This window comes from Myotis brandtii, unplaced genomic scaffold, assembly GCF_000412655.1.
Source record: "Myotis brandtii unplaced genomic scaffold, ASM41265v1 scaffold486, whole genome shotgun sequence".
NCBI lineage: Eukaryota > Metazoa > Chordata > Mammalia > Chiroptera > Vespertilionidae > Myotis > Myotis brandtii.
In genome coordinates, this window is record NW_005368569.1 from 1483453 (window position 1) to 1505656 (window position 22204).

Genomic DNA, 22204 nt, shown 5'->3' on the forward strand with positions numbered 1-22204 from the left:
GGGGTGCTGCCCCGTTGCCACCCATGTTGCCATGTCACGGGGAGGGGCCGCTCTCCTCCGACTGTAAGAAGCCCCTCTGTGTGCTTTTCCTTAGGGAGGAATGGGAGCTGCTCTGCTATCAGATCCTGACAAGATCGAGAAGGTAAGTCCTGCATGAGTGAAAGCAGAGGTCCTTGAACATGGAACAGTTCCCCCTCCCTTCCCCCAGATTTAGTGAATCAATCACTCCACCCGGGGTCTGGAAAATGTGTAAAAGGCTTCCCAGTGATGTTGACATGCAGCCAAGTTCAGGAACCCCTGAGCCAGCCTACATCAGCCCCGGAGTTCCTTAAAAGCCCAGGGCTAGGGACATGTCAGCTGAGAGCTGGGGGTTGGTGGGGGGCTAAGGACTCACTTACAGCCTCCTCTGTATTGCTTTTCTCCCTTCTGAGAAGATCATGAGAGCTCAGGCCAGGCTACCTGTGGCTTGTGGACAGGCTCAGTGGCTGTCGGGGTAGGTGGGTCCCCTGAATATTGATAGAGGCCACCACCAGCCTTTGAAAATAGGCCAGGCCAGGCTCATACGAGGCAAGTTGAAATTAGTCTTCTCGGATCCCCTTCCCTCATTGAGTCTGGTGGCCAGGTTTATGAGGCTCTGGGGACAGCTTGGCGTTTGCCACCCAGTAATGTCAGCTGCCAGGGCAGGTGGAGGTGACATTTTCTGCCACACCATATACACCTTTTTCTTTCCTCTCTCAGTCCACCAGCTCTCTTCTTGTTGCTCCTCTTAGCTCCTTTAACTTCTTTTTATTCTCCATCCCCACTTCCCTGTCTGGGCTTTAAGCCTCCTAGTGCTTCCCATAGGCTATCGTGACTTGGGATAAAGCATCACCAATAAAAACTTCAGCAGCCCACCCCTGTGTATTCTTCCAGCCCCACTGTCTCTAGGAATAGGAAGCCCAGCGTGTTTATGAGCTACCTTTTCATTTTTCCTATGTGCAGACAGATACATATAATGTACCTATAATGTGCCTATAGTGTATCCTTACTGTTTGTAGACTAATTTCCAAAGTGTATTCCAGCATTTATTTCATTTGTTCTCCAAATCCCTTGAAGTAGACAGGGAAGGCACTTGTTATCTCCATTTGACCAAGAATAAGAAAACTAAAGCATAGAGAGAAAACCAATTTGCTCAAGATCATCTATATATATAAAAGCCTAAACAACCATCTGACCGTTCGCCTGGTAGCTATGACACGCAATGACCACCAGGGGGTAGATGCTCCGACCAGTAGAGGAGGGAGCCCGATTCCTTGTGGAATCAGCCATGGGTTAGGTTGCTTCTGGGGAACTGTTGGCCCTGAATCTGCTTCACCCGCACCCCGGACCCAGAGAGGAGGGAGCCCGATTCTGGGGTGAGTCACCCAAGAACTGCCCTCTCACAAACTGGGACCCCTCGGGGGATGTCGGAGAGCTGGTTTCGGCCTGATCCCCACAGGCCAGGCCAAGGGACCCCACCGGTGCAAGAATCTGTGCACTGGGCCTCTAGTGTAGCAAATAAGAAGGCAGAGCTAAGTCTAGAGCCATGGTCTTGTGACCTGTACCCCAGCATCAGTGCCCCATCTCGATGCCATCTTAGGTTAAATGTGTAGGGTGTAGCTTATAAGTGTGTAGCCACAAGTCAGTAGACACCTGGACTTAGGAACCTCCAGTCAGACACATCTCTGCAGGATGGAGTGGAAGTGGACAACTGTGGATGTCAAACTCATCATGTGCTTAGGGGACTAGGCGGAGTTTGCTTCACAACATGTGCACACAGGCATTTTCATTATCCTCCCGCCTACCGGCTTCTCCCCTCTTGCTGTTGGCTCTGGCCTCTGCACTGCCCCTCTTTGGGTACAGGCCACATGTGAGGCAGCAGAGTGACACCCCACCTTCGAAGCTCAGTTCAGTCCGCTCCTTCTGTGTTTGGCAGGTAGTCGGATGGGTCAGGGCGGACTGGTGGATGGGTTTGCCTCATGGAGGGGAGGTTCCAGGCTTCCACAGTAAAGCCAGATGACCTGGGAATAGTGCGCAGGAGTAGATTCAGGCTCAGACTGTGCTGGCAAACTGGGCGACATGGGTGCGAGCTTTGTGGGTCCTCCCAGGCTGGATGTTTTGGCCCATGATTCCATCTGTGGGAACATCTCAGGGCCACCGGCAGAAGCTTTTTTCAAAATAAGGATACTTGTTTGACGTGATGAAAAATTTAGAAATAGATAGGATGCTAACTAACCATTGAGAATTCTATCTACCCCTGGGGTGGGTAGGGGCAGTGAGGGGATATCAGTCTTTCGACAAAGCTTCCCAGGTAACTCTGGTGTGTCGTCCCTGGATTAAGAATCTGTTTTTAGACCTTAATTCCATAATATCCTCTCTCACCCCTGCTCAGGATTCCCTGGCCCCCTTTCCCCGGCTGCCCAGGGCATCCCCTCTGTGCACACTGCACTTGGGCCATAGCTAACAACTGGGCCAGGACTTGAACTTAGTTCTCACTGATTCCCAAGTCTAAGCTCTCCCGTTCTTCCCAACAACCAAGGGAGCTTTTCCTGAGTCACCCTGTGGCTCTGGTAAGACGAGCCCGCCTGTGAGTAGATGTGCTGCAGTCTGCTCACATATGGGTCTGTCGCAGGTTCTTCTCCCCACAGACGTTCACAGCACAGAGACGGGCACCCCTGGGATCTGGGAGAGCTTGGTCGAGGAGAGTTTCATGCTGGAGCCTGGCCAGAAGGCAGACTCTAGCTGCCCTTTCCTCTCAGTGTGAACCTTGCAAGTGGCTAGGGCTTTTGGTTACCGATTTCTTTCCTGGTCCTGAACATGGACATGAAATAAATACTAAAGAAGGTGCTTAGAGCCACTTGGATAAAATACACCAAAAGGAAGCTCTGCAAAACAGGACCTCGGACCCAGTCTGCCCCCTGGGGCAGCACAGGAGGCCTGTTCTTTCCCGTCATGCCCTGGCAGTTTTACCTGGGCCAGCAGGCCTTGTCTTACCCATTGTCTGTCCTCTTGCCTGTCAGCCCAGCCTCTTAGTCTGATGTCTTCTGAGGGTCCTGCCTCATCCTGTCCCTGAGAAAAAGGCCTCCCCTGGTTCCTGCAGCTTGGCTCTCTGCTGCCCTCGTCTGTTTAGAACCAAGACTGGCAGCAGCTGCCTGCATGTCCCCTCTGCTCTGCCTGAAGGCAACCCAGTTCTTGAAGAGGGCTCTTGGGACCACCTTCCCTCCAGCTTGCCTGACCTGAAATTTCTGGTGAGGGACTAAGATAGCAATGCCACTGACATGCAGTGTCACCTCCATCTCTCTTGATTTCTGACTCGCATGGCATCTGGTCTTGCTACGTCCCTGACACTTTCCTATATGATTTTCTTGGTCTTTCTTTGAAGTTCTTTACAATTACTGTGCAGAAGAAACACCTTTTAATATGTTGACTATTGCCCTAGCCGGTTTAGCTCAGTGGATAGAGTGTCAGCCTGTGGACTGAAGCATCCCGGGTTCAATTCTGGCCAAGGGCATAAGCCCGGGTTGCAGGCTCGAGGCAGCCGATCAATGATTCTCTCTCATTGATGTTTCTCTCTCTCTCTCCCTCTCCCTTCCTCTCTGAAATCAATAAGAAAAATATATATGTACATATATATTAAAAAGTACATATGTATGTACATATATATTAAAAAATACATATATATGTTGACTATGTTGTCTTTTCCTTTGCCAGTTTCATTCCTGTATACCTGATTCCCCTAAAGAGCGGGGTACAAGAGAACAGGGCCCAAGACCTCACATATATATTAAAAAAAATATATATATATGTTGACTATGTTGTCTTTTCCTTTGTCAGTTTCATTCCTGTATACCTGATCTAAAGAGCGGGGTACAAGAGAACAGGGCCCAAGACCTGTAAAGCCTTCCTGCTCCCTCACTCTGCAGAACAGCACTAAGGGAGCATTGCCTTCAAGCAGGAAAGAAGCTGTGAGCCACGTGTTCTCAACCAGGGCTAGGCCTCAGAATCCTATTGAGGAGGGAGTGTGTTGGGCAGAGCCTTTAAAAACACATATTCCCAGCCCTGCCCCTATAAACTCATTCAGGAAATATGAGGTGGGATCTTAAGCTCTCAGATGTTTGCCCTGGCAAAGGATCACTGTAATCTACACAGGCATACATGCAGGTCCATCATTCATTCAGTCATTTACCAAATATATATACACCACTATGCCAGGCCCGGGGCTAGCATAGAAAGAAGGTGGACTCCTTCCTTCATGGAGCTTACATGTATGTGTGCAACAGACATTCATGTGGACACAGACGTGTCCATGCCACTGGGATACACAGGTCTGTAGCAGGAGTAATTAGTATAAGCCGTTGTGGTTATTTGCTCCAGAGGGGGCAGATGCGCTTGTGTTTTCTCTGCAGATCCTCAGCACTCTTGTTAAAGGGACAAGCAGACCTGTGACCTGCAAGATTCGCATCCTACCATCGGTAAGGATGGTGTGTTACATCTGAATGTCCATTTTCTTTGGGGATGTCTATTTGGGGTGTCAGTAACTTTTGAGGAGCTGAATTAGGTTTGGAGGAGGGCCTAGAGCTGAGCCCACTTTAGGAGCTGGCAGCTGCTCCCTCTGTGGCCTCAGTAACCTCCCTGTGCGGTCCCCTTCCTCAGCTGGAAGATACCCTGAACCTTGTGAAGCGGATAGAGAGGACTGGCATTGCCGCCATCGCAGTTCACGGCAGGTGAGTGGTTGCCTTTCTAGTGACTGACTGGTAGGAAGGTCCTCAGCCAGGTGACAGCTAAGTTCTCTTCTACATATGCAGCCTACCTCTGCCTTGCTCTTTGACATCCTGGTGGTGGTCAAGCTCTCTATGGGCTTGCATTTTCCTTTGTTTCATTCATTGAGCATCTACTGGTGGTAGGCACTTCACTGAGCTTTAGAGACAGAGAGAGGAGGAGGAAGGAGAAGTGCCCTTACCCTCAGGATGTGTAAATGGTAGAGATGGAATGATTTGCTCAAAATTGCATCATGCAGCCAGGAAGTGGTGGAATTAGAACTCTGACTCTGAATCTCATCTTCTTTCCACTACGTTGAGCAATTGCTGTTCTTTCAAAGGCACTGCCTCTTTTGTCTGCCCCTGTTGGACTGCCGGCTGACACAGTGACTGCTTGAAGCAGTCCCTGTGTCTGTAGCTGGTGCATGCTGTGCTGAGAGCTGAGGTGTTGCTGAAGGCTACCCTGGGTTTCCCAGTCAAACTTGTTTCCTATGTCCAGGCTGTGCTTTTGTACAGAATCCCAGGTCAGTAGACTTTGGCCACAGTGACCTCTCTCTCCTGCGTGATGTTCCTTTTGGGTTCAGGGGTCTTGAGGGAACAGCCCATTTTTTGCAGGTTGTGCCTCTTATAGCATTTTTAGAAAATGGAACCCAGAACTCTAACATATAAAATAGAAAAGCAGAGCTGTATTGATGGAAGCCAGTAGGGGGAGGTGAAAGGCCATACCCCTCATATACGCTGAGGCAATAGGCTCTGAGCTCAGACTGCCTGGTTTAATTTCTTTCTTTCTTTTTAAAAAAAATATGTTTTTATTGATTTCAGAGGGAAGGAGGAGGAGGGAGAGAGGGATAGAAACATCAGTGATGACAGAGAATCATTGATTGGCTGTCTCCTGCATACCTCCTACTGGGGATTGAACCCCCAACCCGGGCATGTGCCCTGACCGGGAATCTAACCATGGCCTCCTCTTTCATGGGTGACGCTCAACCATTGAGCTACCCTGGCCGGGCCAGACTGCATGGTTTGCTGCTTGTTGGCTGTGTAGCCTTAGACAAATCATTTAACCTCTCAGAGTACCATACTCCTCATTTGAAAATTAAGATATTTCTGCTTTATAAGGCTCCTTTCTACCAGTAGTTGGAAACACTAGGAAGAGAGATTTCAGCACCTTTAAGAAAGGACTCTGGCCATCAAAGCTGTTAAGGATGGCTAGCATTGGCTGCTGGGAGTGGGAAGGTGAAGGCAGAGGCTGGGTTGAACTGGGCTTTCTGAGGCCCTGCGGCCCCTGACCCTTTGGTTGAGGAGTGTAGCAGAGGGGACACACCCAGACAAGACCTGGGTAAGAGCTATCTGGTCAACCATCTTTCTTGTTGCTGAGCACAGCTCAGGTCAGGGCTCACCTCAGCATCTGTAAGTCTCATCTCATCCACAAGAACTTTTGGCACTTGACCTTGGAAGGAGGGGCCTCAGTTGTGGTGCTGCTCCCCTGTGGCTCATGACAGCCATGGTCTGCCCTGGCTGCTGGGTCTACCCTGTGCCAGGTGCCTCTCCCAGGATCAGCTGTGCAACTTGGCTTCAGCACAGGCAGCTGTGTGGGAGTGGCCAGTCTGAGCAGCAGCAGCTGTTCCTAGTCCTTTGGGGAGGGCAGGACCAGTTCACTGGGGGTAGCATCCTTATGGCACTGTCCCTCATCTCCGGCCAAGGTGAGAGGAAGCCAGGGAAAGGCAGAGTGACCTTGGGAGTCAGGCCACCCACATCAGCCTTCTGCATCAGCCCCCTGCAGCTATGCCTCACCTGTAGGCCTCCAAGAGCTGGACTTGCCTTCTCAGCAGAGACTTGTGCTGCTCCTGCCCCTCACAGCAGAGGTCATGAGAGCCATATACTGCAGCCTGGACCCCTATCCATGATGGCCACATGACCTTCCTGAGGTTTAGTAGGGAGGACAGTAGGGTTTGACTAATGTAACCCTGTCACAGGAGTGAACTGTGACATGACCTTTGGCACTCAGCCCTCAGCCCGTCATTTTTGTTTATCTCCAAGGAAGCGGGAGGAGCGACCCACTGCAGCTGGACCCCTATCCGTGATGGCCACATGACCTTCTGAGGTTTATTAGGGAGGACAGTAGGGTTTGACTAATGTAACCCTGTGTGAACTGTGACATGACCTTTGGCACTCAGCCCTCAGCCCGTCATTTTTGTTTATCTCCAAGGAAGCGGGAGGAGCGACCTCAACACCCTGTCAGCTGTGAAACCATCAAAGCCATTGCTGAAACCCTCTCCATTCCTGTCATAGCCAAGTAAGTCTCCCTTCCTCATCATTGACGTCTTCATGCCTCACCTCACTCCGAGGGGATTTGATCTGGCATATAAAAATGGAAGGAATTAGCATTAAAAACTGACATTAAGGGAGAAGAAAAAAGGGTGGTATGAAAAATGAAGTTGGTAACGAGTCAGACAAGTGCCTGTCAGACAAGTGGCTTCTGGTGAGTGGCTGATGTAGGTGTGCAGTAGGCAGGGGCTCAGGGCATTCTGATGGATGGGTTGAGGGCAGGAGTATTCAGGGGACAGGGAGAGCAAGGAGGTGGCCACCGAAGCAGGCCCAGGGGAAGGTGATGTCACACCCGAGTTAGGTGTGCAGGATGTAGGGTGAGGAGGCCCAAGTCAGAGCACATAGAGCTATCCAGGGGTGGGCAAAATAGGGTTTCAGTTGTGAGTACATGAAACAAAGAGTTTATTCTTGTATTATTTATTAATTATTGTATTATTTTCCATACAAATAACTGTAAACCTACTCTTGCCCACCCTGTATGGCTCAAGGTTCATAAGGCCAATCACAGTCCAAAGTCCAAGCAAGCAATCTGGGCAGCTCCAGGACCTGGAACCTAGGCTGGCAGGTGTGAGGTACCAGTGGCCCGCCCAAAGACGTAGTAGTCAGACACTGTCCATTTGCTGCTGTGTAGGCCAGAGGGGAGTCCAGAGCAGCCCTGCACCTTAGGATGGCACGGAGCCTGGTGGCAGGATGGGAACAGGGAAGTTCCAAAGCCCTGAAGCCCTGACAAAAGGCATGCCTGCCTGCTGGATAGAGGGAGAGAGCTAAGGGTGGGGTTGGTAGCCAGGCCCAGCCTTTCCCAGGCCAAGGAGTTTTAGGGGTGGTCTGGAAAGGGTAGAGCTACTCAAGACACTGGACCCTCTTACTGCCTCTCTCCCCTCCCCTCCTCCCCCCGCCCCCCAAACACACAATGCTGTTTCTGGACTGAGGCTGCTGCCTGGCTCCTAATGGAACAGATGAAGACAGCAGTTTACAAGGGGGCCCTTGGGGCTGCACCGTGGCAGGAAGGGAAATTGCAACCCAACTGGGCCTCCTTCCTTCCTCTCACTATCATCACTGCATTGTGCTCTCTCTCTCTCTAGGGCAGCGGTTCTCAACCTGTGGGTCGCGACCCCTTTGGCGGTCGAACAACCCTTTCACAGGGGTCGCCTAAGACCATCCTGCATATCAGATATTTACATTACGATTCATAACAGTAGCAACATTACAGTTATGAAGTAGCAACGAAAATAATTTTATGGTTGGGTCACAACATGAGGAACTGTATTTAGAGGGCCAGAAGGTTGAGAACCACTGCTCTAGAGTTTTGACCAGCCCTTAGTGGGCATATAGGTGCCCCAGCCTAGGGGGTGGGGGTTCCTGTAATCTCAGTGTCCACTTGTCTGAGATTGGGCTGGCTTTAGCCACTGTTTAGGATGAAGTGGAAGGAAGGTAAAATCTTGGGGATACCTGTTAAGTGTCAGGCACGGTTTGGGCTGCTTTCCTGTATTATCTCAGTTAGTGCTCCTGACCCCACAGTGTGTGTGTGTGTGTGTGTGTGTGTGTGTGTGTGTGTGAATCTCCAGGCTCCACAGGTGCTCACAGCTGAGCACACAGCTAATGGGAGACAGACCTGGGAGTTGCCTTTTTCTGAAAATGCTGGGACAAAGATGGTGACCCTCCCCCCCACCTCCAATCCCCGTTGCCTTTCAGTGGAGGATCTCACGACCACATCCAAGATTATTTGGACATCGAGGACTTTCGACAAGCTACAGCAGCCTCTTCAGTGATGGTGGCCCGAGCTGCCATGTGGAACCCATCCATCTTCCTCAAGGAGGGTCTGCGGCCCCTGGAGGAGGTCATGCAGAAGTACATCCGATACGTACGTCTCTGCACTTTTTCGAGGCAAACATTTCTCCCTGTCTGCCCCGTTCCTGCAGAAAGCGCATTGGGTCAGCCCCCAGCTGCCAGCAGCCCCTGTTGTCCCTCTCCTTTTCTTTTCAGTTCTGGTCATGCAGCTGCGGTCCCCCAGGCTGCAGTATGAAGAAGGAGTGCCAGGGAGGCGTCCCCCTAATTACCTCCTTCTAAAGCTTCCACGGTGTGGGGTCACAGCAGGGACCTCTGGATCCAGGATGCTTTTGGGGCCCCAAACACGACCTTTTCCTCGTTTTCAACCCCCACACATACACGTGCCTGCACAGTGACAGTGGGGTCCGTGTCACTGAAGATAACCATGCCAATGGGTTGGCTACATACACGTGCCTGCACAGTGACAGTGTCCGTGTCACTGAAGATAACCATGCCAATGGGTTGGCACAGAGTAGCCACAGCCAGGAGGAGCCATTGTAGCTGCTGTTGTTGAGGACTGATTATCTCCATAGAGATGTTTCACCTTGTCTTCAGTCAGAGTCACTCAAAACTCTTCTCTTGTGAATTCTCAGAATGCTTTAACCTCTAACTTAGCGAATAACCCATTGCTAACCCTCTCCTCAGGGAATAGCCTTTTCTTCTCACTGGGAGCTTGATGGCAGTGCCAAGGGCATTTCCCTGTAAAGGAATTTTCTTGACAAGTTCACCTGTCCCTTTGGCACAACTCGGGAACTCTGTGGGACTCTATGGTCAGCCGTGCATGTCTGCAGGTGGAGGTAGTGAATGGCCTCACATTCTTCCGTGCGTTGGGCCTGCGCTGTCCCCCAGAGCAGACTTCCCCCTTCCTCTTCCATCCTGGGGCTCACACCCTCCTGGAAAGGTCAGGAGCTTCTCAGATCCTAAGACTGCCTCCGTCTGCTTCAAGCCCTGGGCAGCTGTGGCTGTCATGGCTTGGGGATCTCCCCAGGGCTGGGGATGATAGGAGTCCCTGAGGCCCGTGTCCAGAGCTGGGCAGCCTCTGTCCTAGAGCCTCCCTTGCTCGATGTTGCAGCTGTCCTTCCCTTGGTTCTGGGTGTCCTCTTAGGCCAGTTGGTGACCAGATTGGGCCTCCTTCCTTCCTCTCACGATCACCACTGCATTGCTCCCTCTCCAGTGGCCTGGGTCAGCCAGAGGCACAGGGGGCTTGCTTCAGCCCAGGTCAGCTGTCTAGCTCTTTTGGCAAGTCTGTAATAGAGGAGACATGTACAGTTGTGTTGAGTTTGCTCACTGGGTGAAAGGTGCTTCTATCATTCCTGCTCAGCTTGACCTGTGGCAGACCTTCGAGAGTGTTTTTGTGCTGCCCGGCCGGAGTGGCTCAGTTGGTTGGAGCATCGTCCTGTGCACTGAAACATTGCCGGTTCGATCCCCGATCAGGACACATATGGAAGGCAACTGATTGATGTTTCTCTCTCACATCAATGTTGTTCTTTTTTTGTCTCTTTCTCTCCCTTCCTTTCTCTAAGCATGTTCTTGAGAGTGTTTTTGTGCTGCCCGGCCGGAGTGGCTCAGTTGGTTGGAGCATCGTCCTGTGCACTGAAACATTGCCGGTTCGATCCCCGATCAGGACACATATGGAAGGCAACTGAATGATGTTTCTCCCTCACATCAGTGTTGTTCTTTTTTCGTCTCTTTCTCTCCCTTCCTTTCTCTAAGCATGTTCTTGGGTGAGGTTAAAAAACAGAACAAAGAATGTTTGTTTTCCTGGAGAAAGGGAGCGGCTTTCAAGCATAGGCAGGGCTGTTTCTGGTCCAGTCAGTTTTCTGTCCCAAGTAAGCTGACTCAAGGCCGGCTGGGGCTTACCCACATATCCCTGCTTTGTCCTGAGCGAATCATGGCACTGAAGACACAGGCCTCGTGCTATTAGAAGAGCGTAGGGGGCAAGGAGTTGAGGGGGTTCTGGAGGACTGGGGCACCCTTCACGCACGCTCTCTGGCCTGCCCCAGCTAAGCAGGCTTCTACTGGTATCCTGGGCAGTTGGTTGTCCTATTTCCCAGACCCTGCACGTACCAGTTTGTGAAGTAGCGCTAACAGCAGCTGGGGCTTACCCACATATCTCTGCTTTGTCCTGAGCGAGTCATGGCACTGAAGACATAGGCCTATTAGAAGAGCGTAGGGGGCAAGGAGTTGAGGGGGTTCTGGAGGACTGGGGCACCCTCCACGCACGCTCTCTGGCCTGCCCCAGCTAAGCAGGCTTCTACTGGTATCCTGGGCAGTTGGTTGTCCTATTTCCCAGACCCTGCACGTACCAGTTTGTGAAGTAGCGCTAACAGCTGCACCTCATGCTTGTATAGCTCAGTGAAGTGACAAGTAACACACGTGCACATGCTGAGTAGATGGTGCCGTACTTTACTCATGCAGAGGAAATTGGAGACAGGCCATTTAAGATATGGGCAGGGAAGGTACCTACCATGGTTATAAGGAATAGAAGAATCCCACCCCCTCCTGGGCTCTTCCTGCCACACCAGAACTTGTCTTGTTCTTCCCACCAGAATTTGTCTTGTTCTTGCAGCATGTCCTCTATAGTTAACTATGGTGGCTGAAGCAAGAGGGGCTCCCTGCACATCTGGACCTCAGACAGGCTGTCCAGTAGGGAGTGCTCCTGATTGGGGGTTTTGGCTGTGACCCTTGAGCTTTGTAGCATTAACTGGAAGGTTAGACGGCCAGGATGGAGGTGGCTCTTATGAGGTCCCACTCCCTTGGCTGCAAGCACACTTCCGCCTCAGGGGGCAGCAGGTGGGCTCATGTTGGTTCTTCTTCCAGCTTTGGCTGTGACCCTTGAGCTTTGTAGCATTATCTGGAAGCTTAGATGGCCAGGATGGAGGTGGCTCTTATGAGGTCCCACTACCTTGGCTGCAAGCACACTTCCGCCTCGGGGGCAGCAGGTGGGCTCATGTTGGTTCTTCTTCCAGGCCGTGCAGTATGACAATCACTACACCAACACCAAGCACTGCTTGTGCCAGATGCTGCGAGAACAGCTGGAGTCACCCCAGGGAAAGTTGCTCCATGCCGCCCAGTCTTCCCGGGAAATTTGGTGAGAGGGGCAACGGGCTGTCCATCTGTCCTTGCAGGCATTGCCCAGGCTTGACCCTGAGCGCTAAGCTGACTCTACCAGGGAGCCAGGGACACCGCTTTTGGAGGCAGATGTGCAGGAGTGGGGTTGTGCTACAGCTTTGCCGCACAGAAGGGGATACTGTCAAAGCTTTGGAACTTTACGTCCCTGGACTGGTCTCGGCAGCAATGTTTCGGATACCAGGGCACTAGCAGGATGGAGGAATGCGGGGGCTGGGCTTGGGAATTCCTGGGGAGGAAGGGGCTTTCCTGGTAACAGGTCTATAATCACATGCAATGCCACCAAGTCCCAGTTATCAGGAGCGTTGGGGGTGCAGAATGGAGCCCTGGCCTGAGACTGCGCCCACGCTCCATCACTCTGCCGTTGAGAGACCACCCCTTGCTCCTCTACTCAGGCGGTTGACATTTGGGGCCCTCACAGCCTGACCTAGTGTCTGCTCCCACAACTCCCTATTTCCTCTTCCCACCTCCACACCTTTGCTCGCACTGGCTCTTCTACCTGAATGCTTTCTCCCCCTCATGTTGGCTGTCTGTACCCTGCCTCCTTCAGAGAAGCCTTTCTGAACCACTCTCACCCCCAGACGGCCATCTTTGTGAGTGTCCACCTGTCCTTACGATGCTTCTTGGAAGAATAAGCCTTGCCCAAACCCTCCACATCCTGGGCTGGTGGTGTTGGTTCTGTCCCTGTGCCACCTAACTTAACCAGCTTGACCCAGGCGTCTTGTGAGCTCAAGACTATACTTTTCAAGAGTATAACTGTTGCTCTGGGTGGTACCTCAGTTTAGCTGAGGCCTAACTGCTTGTGGCCGGGGCAGGAAGTGGGGAACCACTCAGTGGCCAGGCCTCCGTTTCTTCCTCCTGCGGGCACACATGAAGATGAAGCTCTGCCTGCCTCTGGCGCTTGATCTGTGTAGGTCAGCTTAGTCACTGCTGGCTGGGGAGCCCTGCCTGGATGCTCTTCCTGGGAAGAGAGGCTGGGCTCAGATGATGGGGGTGACCTTAACAAACTTTCCCACCCAGCCCTGCCTACAAAGTGGTACAAAGCTCCAGTGGCCACCCTCAGGGGTCCACATTCACTGCCCATCCACCAGTGCAGACTGACCCCAGGGGTGGGTAGCAGGTGTCTTCTGAGGGCCAGGTCCTGGAGGTGTTTTGGTGGATATGGAGTGGCATTTCTCAGTGGTGGGGCCCTGGTTCCTGCACTAGTTCCCTGGATGCTGCCTCGACTAAGGGGTTTGCCCCGCTTGACTTGTCTTTATATAGTGAGGCCTTTGGCCTTGGTGCCTTCTATGAGGAGACCACACGAGAACTGGACTCCCGGCGGGCCGAGTTCCTGGCCAGGACCCCAGAGGAGGCGGAGGAGCCGGCTGAAGATACCTCCGGTGTCATTAAGATGGCTGTCAAGTTTGACCGGTAGGTCTCCAGCTGGCCTAAGCTTAGGCCAGGGCCAGTGCCTCTGGGCTTCCCCAGGCTGGCAAGCTGGCTGTTGTACATGGCTAGCGACAAGTTTGGGGACCACCGCTCTCTTTGGTTTGGATACTTGTTCTCAATTTTTAGCCACCCAACGAAGGCGTTTTGGAGAAGATAGTCCCTGAAAGCCCAGGCAGTGCTGTCAAGGTTGTGCATGTTGTCCCAAGGGCCACTGGACTCCACCTTTTCCCTGACCCACTCCCCACCTCTCGGGTGAGAGGACTTCTCTCCTTCTGTTTCTGAAAGTCTGTGCTTTTCCCTACCCCTGAGGAACTAGCTGCCTACAAGGAGCTCTCCAATGGCAGAGGGACCCTTGTCTTTATCAGGCAAGTCCTGCCCATACCCACTGCCCCTCACCAGCCCTAGGGCATCCTCTCTAGGCAGATGTAGCTTCAGGCCAATTATTGCCTCAGACTGACTCAGCTTTGATTGGGTCCCTCATCCTTGTCCTCTGCAATCTGGTATCCAAGCCTTTCTCGGATTTCCAGGCCCAGGCCAGGAGCTAGTTTTGTCTGGCAACGGCTTGGGAGGAGGCGTGTAGGGACAGCTGTTGGGCAGTCACATCCATGGAGAGCTCCTGGTAGGAAGTTGGACCGTGGTGCAGACTGACTCTGAAACCAGAGTCCACTGTGGATAAGCAGCAGTGGGTCATTTTGACACTCAGCAGACATAATTAGGGTGTACTAAGCTAGATTCCTGAGACCTTTGTATGGCCACCTGCGTTCCCCACTCCCACCCACTCCCCCCAGATCTTGTCTTGAGAGGCAAACCGGACCTTCCTTCTTGGCCGTCAAAGGCTGTTTTCCAGGCTGGAGCTCAGAGGGCTGGGAGTTCACTTCCCACCTCAATTCCCTAAGCATGCCGAAGCCCATCTTCCCTTCAGGCAGAATGCAGGCTCCAAATTGCTGGTGGAACAGAAATGGATGGTCAGGGGAATAGGTACAGGAGTCTTATTTTTTAAAAATATATTTGTATTGATTTCAGAGAGGAAGGGAGAGGGGGAGAGAGAAACATCAATGGTGAGAGAATCATTGATCGGCTGCCTCCTGCACAGCCCCCGCTGGGGATCGAGCCCGCAACCTGGGCATGTGCCCTGACCGGGAATCCAGCTGTGACCTCCTGGTTGATAGGTTCATGCTCAACCACCAGGCCACAAAGGTAGGTGATCCAGGAATCTTAAAGGCAGCAGCTCGATGTCTCCGTTCCTGTAGCTCCTACCGGGAACTGAATAGTGCCCCTGCTGAGAAATGTGTTGGTGATAGTGGGTGGGCCCTGACTACGTCCCCTCCTTTCCTCAGGAGAGCATATTCACCCCAGATCACCCCCAAGATGTGCCTGCTGGAATGGTGCCGGAGGGAGAAGTTGGCGCAACCCGTATATGAAACGGTGAGTTCCTGGCTGTGGCCTGCCCTGCATCTAGCCCTACAGCATTCCCACAGCATTCCCATGCCATCACCCCCAGTACACCTACAGCTTGTACCCTGGACTCCAGGCTGCTTGGCTGGAGCCTGGCTTTGCCCTCTGTAGGCACAGAGTGGTTACTGGTGGTTGGGCCAGTTGCTGATAGTGCCTTACCTTTGAGAGTGGGCCTGTTATCTAATTCTTGCTTCTCTCATAAAACTGAACTAGAGACTTAAGTAAAGGGCTGCCTGGGCTAGTCCAGTGGTGTTGCTGAGGGAGGGGAGATGTCTCTGGAAATGGCCAGTTGGCTTAGGAAGGATGCTCAAACCTGAAAGTTAGACACGTTTTTGGACCAGGCCTCAGCTAATGGGGCACAGAATTGGGCCCCAGACATGGGGCCCTTTGGTGAAAATTTGGAGACAGTATTGGTTCAATTCCTTTGGTCCCTATAGCTATCTTGTTTAAGTGGCTCTGTCTCTTCTGGACTGGCCTTCTGACCTCCAGGCTTGTCCCTTCTGGACCGTGTGTCCTCCTCTGCCAGAGTAACATTTCTAAAGCAAATCTGAGCTCTGGTTCCCTTGCTCAAGTCCTCAGCAGCTCAGAGCATGAGAACTCTCCCCTCCCCCGGCTGCACCCCCGCCACTCAGCTCTCCTGCCACATCACCTGGTCTCTGCCAGGTGGATCTTCTTTGCCCCAGTCCTTGTCTCCTCTTACCCCTTTGCCATCTGGAACTACTTATTTTGGAGACCTGACCCATCCAGATGTCAGTAGGAGGAGACTCCATAGTCACGCACAGCTAAGGGCCCTGACGGCCCTTTGCTTAGGTTCACGAGAGAACTCCTGACACGCTGTGGTGTCATTGTCTGTGCGTCCATCTTTCTTCCCTGGAAGGCGCACCACACACTTCTGCTGGGGAGGAGCATGTGGAACACGTAGCTTTCATGTGACTGAGGTGGGAAGGACTTCCTTTTCTCTGCCTTCGGCGTGACCCTGCAGGGGGGCCTCCAGGGCTGTTCCTGTTGTCCTCATGCAGCCATCCTTGTTTCCTTTGCTCTCTTTGCACCAGGTTCAACGCCCCCTGGATCGCCTCTTCTGCTCTGTTGTCACTGTGGCTGAGCAAAAGTATCAGTCCACCTTGTGGTGAGTTTCCCCATCAGTGAGCATGAGGCTTGGGGTGGAGGGCCTGCTTGTAGCATTGGCCTGGAAGTTTGGGGGGATGGTGTACCTGGATAGTGGCATCCCTGGGTTATGACCCCTTCCTCAGTTCAGTCAGAATCTGTGACAAGGGTATTGGGAGTAAGGCCTCCCAGCCTCTAGTCCTGCCACCAGTGTGCCTGCCTACCTGCCCTAATGCCCCATGCCTCATCTGCCCAGGGACAAGTCCAAGAAACTGGCGGAGCAGGCTGCAGCCATCGTCTGTCTGCGGAGCCAGGGCCTCCCTGAGGGTCGACTGAGTGAAGAGAGCCTCTCTTTGCACAAGCGTAAGAGGGAGGCACCTGACCAAGACCCTGGGGGCCCCAGAGCTCAGGAGCCAGCAATGCCTGGGGAGCTGTGCAAGAAGCCCCTGGTAACCTTGGGAAGTGGGAAAGAGAGCCCCCTGGAAGGCTGGTGATCACTGTCTCAGCCCTGGTCAGTGAGCCTGGCCCCAAGATGACTGTGGGTGCAGAGCATGAACCAGATGCTATTGGATAATTTGCTGCCCCTGCCTGACAGATGTTAAGGGGTTAGCCTGGGCCATCAGTCTGGAATATGGGCCAAGGTGCACCCAGTGTACCCATCTCTCCTGGTAGATCTGAGTAGCGGGGCCAAGTTCCCAGTGATCTCAGTATTTTCTTTAAAAACGGGCTTTTCCAGGTGGCACCTCCCTAACCTGACATTGGTACAGTGCAATAAAGACACCCTCTCCCCTTCCCCATGGCTGGCTGCTTCAGCCTTGGGCATTTTCACACACAGACTAATGGATGAGCTGGCATAATTATTCTACTTCCACCCTCTATGAAGAGCTGGAGCGTCCTAAAAAGTATGTGTCTGGGTGGAGGTGGGGGGCAGGGTAATCACCTTTAGTGCTCAATGGACTTGAACTGAACCAGGAAGGCAAGGCCCAAGAAGCCCATTCTACTGGTGGTACACCTGAGGCCATGGCCATCAGTTGGCTTTCCTGAAGAAAGAAGATATGGACGCTGGGAACGGTTAGGGTTATCTGGACCTGCTCAGGCACATTGGGAATGCTGGGTCTGAGCTCCAGCTGTCTGGAGCTCACACCTATGAGGTGCCTGCTCTGGGCAGAGGATACTGGAGACTGCTGAGGACAACAATTTTGGGCCCTTGTGATTGCCCGCCCACGCCACTGCCCCGCCCTCCGCCCCCACCATCCCGTTTGGGCCGGAAGGAAGTGGCAGATTCTCTTTAATTTCCTCCTGGCAGTGAGAAGCAAACAAACGGCTACCACAACTCAACTCCTTGTGAGGCCACCCACGCTTACTGGGAGGGGCCTTCTGACCAAAGGTCCCTGCCCAGTGCCACTCCTGCTTCCTCAGCTGTAAACACGCTGCTTCTCCTCCCCCTTTCCAAGCTCTGTGGGAAGGGGGATTCCCCTTTGGGCCAAGGCGATGCTCCTCCCGTCTCCCCAGGGTCAGGTCCCTGTGCCAGCCAGGAGCCCCTGACCCTTCCAGCCTGAGTCAGGGGTTGGGCGGGGGAAGCCTCTGTCTCAGGCCTGGGGCTGCCTCTCCCTGCACCCGCATTGCTCTTCTGTGTACAGATAAGGATACCGCACTACCACACTACGCCTCCAGAGTCCATGGCTTTCTGATGTTGGGCAAGTCCTCTCTGGGGCCAAGGGCCCTCCTCTCAGAGTGGAATCAGCTGTTCTCTGCCTGCTTGAGGCTGGCTGGAGGGTAAATAGGCTACCCTGTGATAGGGCACTATGTGGCTAATGGGTTCACTGTGATGAACCTGCCCTAACCAACTGCCCAAACCAGTGCTCCCAGAAAAGAGACCCCACCCAGGAGAGCGACTGAGGCTTAGTCTGGTCTCGGCCATCAAGCTTTACGTACAATTTCTGATTTTTCTTACACAAAAACTGTCTTCGTAAAAGTGCTCCATTCGCTTTTCCTTATACCCTGACTGGAACAGGGCAGACAGTGAAGCCCCAATGGACCTTCCCCCAACCCCCAGGCATCCTGAGCCAGTCAGAGCTAATGGGAGGACCCTTGTGGGCCAGGTCCTCAGTCTGAAGATTCACTTCCCCAGTAGGGTTGGGCTTTGTCCTCCAGCCTCTCTGCCCACCACTGTGGTTTCCTGGGGAAATCCCTTCTCTGGTGGGGTCAGATTCATTTTTGGGCTATAGAGGAGAGGCAGGGGTAGAGGTCAGCTACTAAGATAGAGGCTGGAGCGTGGGGACTTTGAGGGCCCAGGAGAAGTACTGGGGAGAGGGTCATTCCCAGGGGAGCAGGTAGGTAGGGGCTAGTACATGTTCCATGTCTAAGGATGTCTGACAAAGATCTTGGTTAAATATGTTTGCCCACAAATGGTCTCACTTCAGCATACCTCAGTGAGGCCCACCTGGTCTCAGAGTGACGTGCCTAAGATCTGGGACTGAGTGGAGGGCCCAGTCAGGTCAGAAAGCTCCAGCGACTGTTCTCACCTTAAACTAAGGCCGCTTAGACACCCAAACCCCTCTCTGGGTTAGTGGCCACAATACTTACCATCCATTCCAGCCGTCTTGATTGAGGACTTCCTCCTCGCTCATCACATTTTGGGACAAATGATTTTGCTAAGAACATGAGAGGGAGGGATGCATAAGGGTAGAGAGGGTGGCAGGTCTTCCAAAGACCACAGCAAGAAGACTGGACTTTGTGCAGATGATTGGGGAACCTCTTACCCCTGCAGTCCTGCACGTAGTTCCTTCCAGGTGTCCCTCTTGCTCAGAAGTCTTCCATGGCTCTTCACTGCCCTCTGGATCAAGTTCAAACTCCTTAGCCTAGCATTTGAGGACAAAGTGCTGACCCTGTCTTCTCAGCACCCTGTGCTGACTTCAGCAACTAACTTTCTTCAGTTGTAGACTGGAGCTGCTCAAGGGCAGTCCTCGTGTCGCTGATGGCCAGCCTTGTCATGGGGTGGCGAACAGGCACAGAAGACGGATCAGCCCTGGCTGGTTTGGCTCAGTGGATAGAGCATCAGCCTGTGGACTAAAGGGTCCCAAGTTCGAGTCTGGTCAAGGTCACATGTCTGGGTTGCAGGCTCAATCCCGAGTAGTGGTGTGCAGGAGACAGCTGATCGATGATTCTCATCATTGATGTTTCTATCTCTCCCTCTCCCTCTCTGAAATCAAGAAAAAATATATTAAAAAAAAAAAGTATCGAACAAGAGTTTGGGGGGAGGGGATGTGTGGAATGGAGAAAGTTTTCCAAACTCTGACTTCCCTCCAAGGCTTCTGTTCCCTCTAATGTGGAACAAAGGGGTCTAGACTGGACTAAGCTGTATCATCTCATGGCTCAGAGGCCACAGGAGAGCAGCAAAGGGGGCTCAGAGCCAGTCCTGCAGCAACTGATGAAATAGATGGCCTTACCTAAATCTCAGGCCTGGCTGGCGTTCACAGAGGAGGGAAAGAAGGCATGAAGGGACCCACAACTAGCCCAGACTAGGGTTCTGTCTACTGCACCGGTCCCCTGAGCTTCCTGCTTTCACAGGGCTCTCAGGAGGCTGGAGGTGAGTCAGATGGCCTCCTGCCATCTCAGAGAGTTTTGGAGCTGGCCCGAGGAAGAGCTCATCCGGGAGGTCCTGGCCCTAACTGAGGAAAAAGGGTGGCGAGAGTTCGTGTATTGGTGTGTGTATGTGGTGGCGGGGCCCTGCCACAGCCTGCAGAGCTTCCAGCCATTGCTGCCTTTCTTACGAAAGTGACATTCTTCCTGAAGTTTCTGCCTACTGCCCAGCTCTCATCACTGCATGGCAGGGTTCTTAGTTTCCTCCAGACCAGAAATCTTCCCCAAGACCTGATTCCTAAGTTTGTCTCCAGGTGCAGTGGCTGAGAACACAGCTGCATCACCCAGCATTTGATGGATCGGTGAATTTTTCAAGCCATCTACAGCTTCTGTGGTCCCTTCCTGCCGGTGGGGCTGACAGGCTCAGTCTCCCTCTTGCCTTTCCCCTGGCCTGGCTGGCTGAGTCATTGTTTCAGGTAAAATCATGTCTGGAGGACAGAGAGGCTAGATAAAGGTCTATTTTCACCATCCAGATGATAACCTGGGAGGTATGTGTGAGGGGGCAGGGGACACATCCTGAAATTGCATTTTTTTTTTTTTTTATGGGGAGAGGGAGGTAAGTTAGACAACCTCCTGGGGCTTTTTACTATACCAGGGTCGTATTACATGTGGTACTAATTGGCAGGCCAGCCACCTATCTATCTGCCTGGGGCAGAAGGCTTTGAAAAGTTAGTGTGGCTTTTGGCCTCTAAGTTTTACACTCAGTTCCTCAGGGTTGGAGATCCTTTGAAATCAGGACAGCTTATCGGGAGGATGTTACACCCACTTAATGCCATTTGCTCCCTCTCCTTGACGACTGTTATTCTCTCCTGCCTCCAACCTCCCCCACTTTCAGTTTAATCCAGTGATTCATTCAGAATCCTGAACATGGAAGTACCCTGCTCCAAACCCTTCTGTGGCTCCCTACTGCCCTCAGCATGAAGTTCAGATGTCCTGCAGTGACCTGCAACACTCAAGTCTTCTCACTGCAGTTACTTTTTTTTTCTTATATATTTTTTTGGTTAATCCTCACCCAAGGATATTTTTCCCATTGATTTCTAAAGAGAGTGGGAGGGAGATGGTGGTGGTGGTGGGGGATGGAGAGACAGAGACATCAATTGGTTGCCTCCTGCATGCCCCAACCTGGGCCAGGATTGAACCTGCAACCCAAGTACTTGCCATGGATTGGGAGTTGAACCCAAGACCCTTCGGGTTGATGCTCTAACCTCTGAGCACTCTGGTCAGGACTCACTGCAGTTACTTTTGGTCTCCAAGACTGGAAATTAGTCCCTGCCTGGAACTATCTTCCTCACCTCTTGTCCCTCTCTCCAGTTCATTCTTAGCCCTGGTGGAGAATTGGTAGCCAACGGGATTATGAACCTCTGAGCTCTTGGCACAGTTCTAATCTCTACAGTGATTATAGATTTGCTGGCCTCTCCCTCACCCCTGAAAGGACACTAATTCATCTCTGCGTCCCCCCTGGGTTCCTCTGCAACACTCTGCAACATGCGCTTGTACGGATGCTACGGCCGGTGGGCCTGGAGCTAGTGGAGTTGGCCACCTCCGCTCTCCCAGCTCCGCGTCCATCCTGGGCCTCCGAGCAGCTGTAAGTAAACAAGCCAGGTTCAGCGTCCCCGGGCACTGCCTCCATCCCAGGCCCCGGAGGAGGCGTCTTGGATTGTCTCAGGGGAAGGAAGACTAGCTTGCTGGGGAGGAGCCAAAAGAGCAAACGGTTCTTTAACATAGTGTCACTTCCCCACTAACAGCACGATCCCTCCCGCTTTCATGTGCACTGGGACGCAGAGATCACTAGTCCACGAGTGTCGCCAGTTCACGAAGGGCTCCCCAACTTCCAGCAGGGGACAGACTTTGCCCATCAGGCCGCGCCGAGGCCTCGAACGCGCCGCCGATTGTGCTCGAGGGAGCAGCTGCCAGGCCGGCTCATGGGGGCAGACAAAGGCGCAGCCTAGGAAGCGCGGGACCCGCCCAGTAGGGGTGGGCCTACAGCGACGCGAAGCTCCGACTCAGGACTGGGGGCGCTGCCCAGGTCCCTGCTTCTCCCCGCCCAGGCTCGGTCTGGTCCCCGCCTTCTGGAGCCCTCGCCAGGAGGCGTGGGGTGGGTTGAGAAGGTTTGAGTGGTGTCCACGTAACCCTCCGGGGCCCTGATACCTTTCCCAAACCCAGTCAAGCAGAGCAATACAGCAGCAGCTCGTCACGGAACCCGTAACCTCCGGGCTCCGGGGCCCCTTCCTCGACGTGAGCTCCGCCCAATAAGGAAAGGGATTGCCTCCGATTGGCCGGTGGGCTCCTCAATTAGAGAGGGCCAATGACTTCACAGCCGGTGCGCGGGCCTAGCTCAGAAGTTGGGACGGGAATAGAGGCCAAACTACAACTCCCAAGAAGTAGCGGGGCTATTCAGCGCTCCGTGATCACGTGACTTCCTTCTCCGGGAGACGAGGTCACGCAGTAGGCGGGTGAAAGGGCGGGGCCGTCGGGTTAGCCCGAGGCGCCAGTGGCCTATGGGCGGCCCGGTC

General features: G+C 53.0%; 1 protein-coding gene across 3 annotated transcripts in view; it reads left to right on the forward strand.

Moving 5' to 3' along the window:
• The window catches only part of DUS2 (dihydrouridine synthase 2), a 33364-nt gene extending 16479 nt beyond the window's left edge, over nucleotides 1-16885 (forward strand). For all 3 annotated transcript variants that reach the window (XM_005876432.2, XM_014547851.1, XM_014547852.1), the window contains 10 exons: nucleotides 95-142; nucleotides 4425-4490; nucleotides 4672-4742; nucleotides 6985-7071; nucleotides 8796-8964; nucleotides 11900-12021; nucleotides 13323-13472; nucleotides 14828-14915; nucleotides 15998-16071; nucleotides 16306-16885. In XM_005876432.2, the coding sequence (XP_005876494.1) occupies nucleotides 95-142; nucleotides 4425-4490; nucleotides 4672-4742; nucleotides 6985-7071; nucleotides 8796-8964; nucleotides 11900-12021; nucleotides 13323-13472; nucleotides 14828-14915; nucleotides 15998-16071; nucleotides 16306-16543 (1113 nt within the window). In that variant the 3' untranslated portion in view covers nucleotides 16544-16885. The remainder of the gene's footprint in view (nucleotides 1-94; nucleotides 143-4424; nucleotides 4491-4671; nucleotides 4743-6984; nucleotides 7072-8795; nucleotides 8965-11899; nucleotides 12022-13322; nucleotides 13473-14827; nucleotides 14916-15997; nucleotides 16072-16305) is intronic.
• The last annotated feature ends 5319 nt before the right edge of the window (nucleotides 16886-22204 follow it).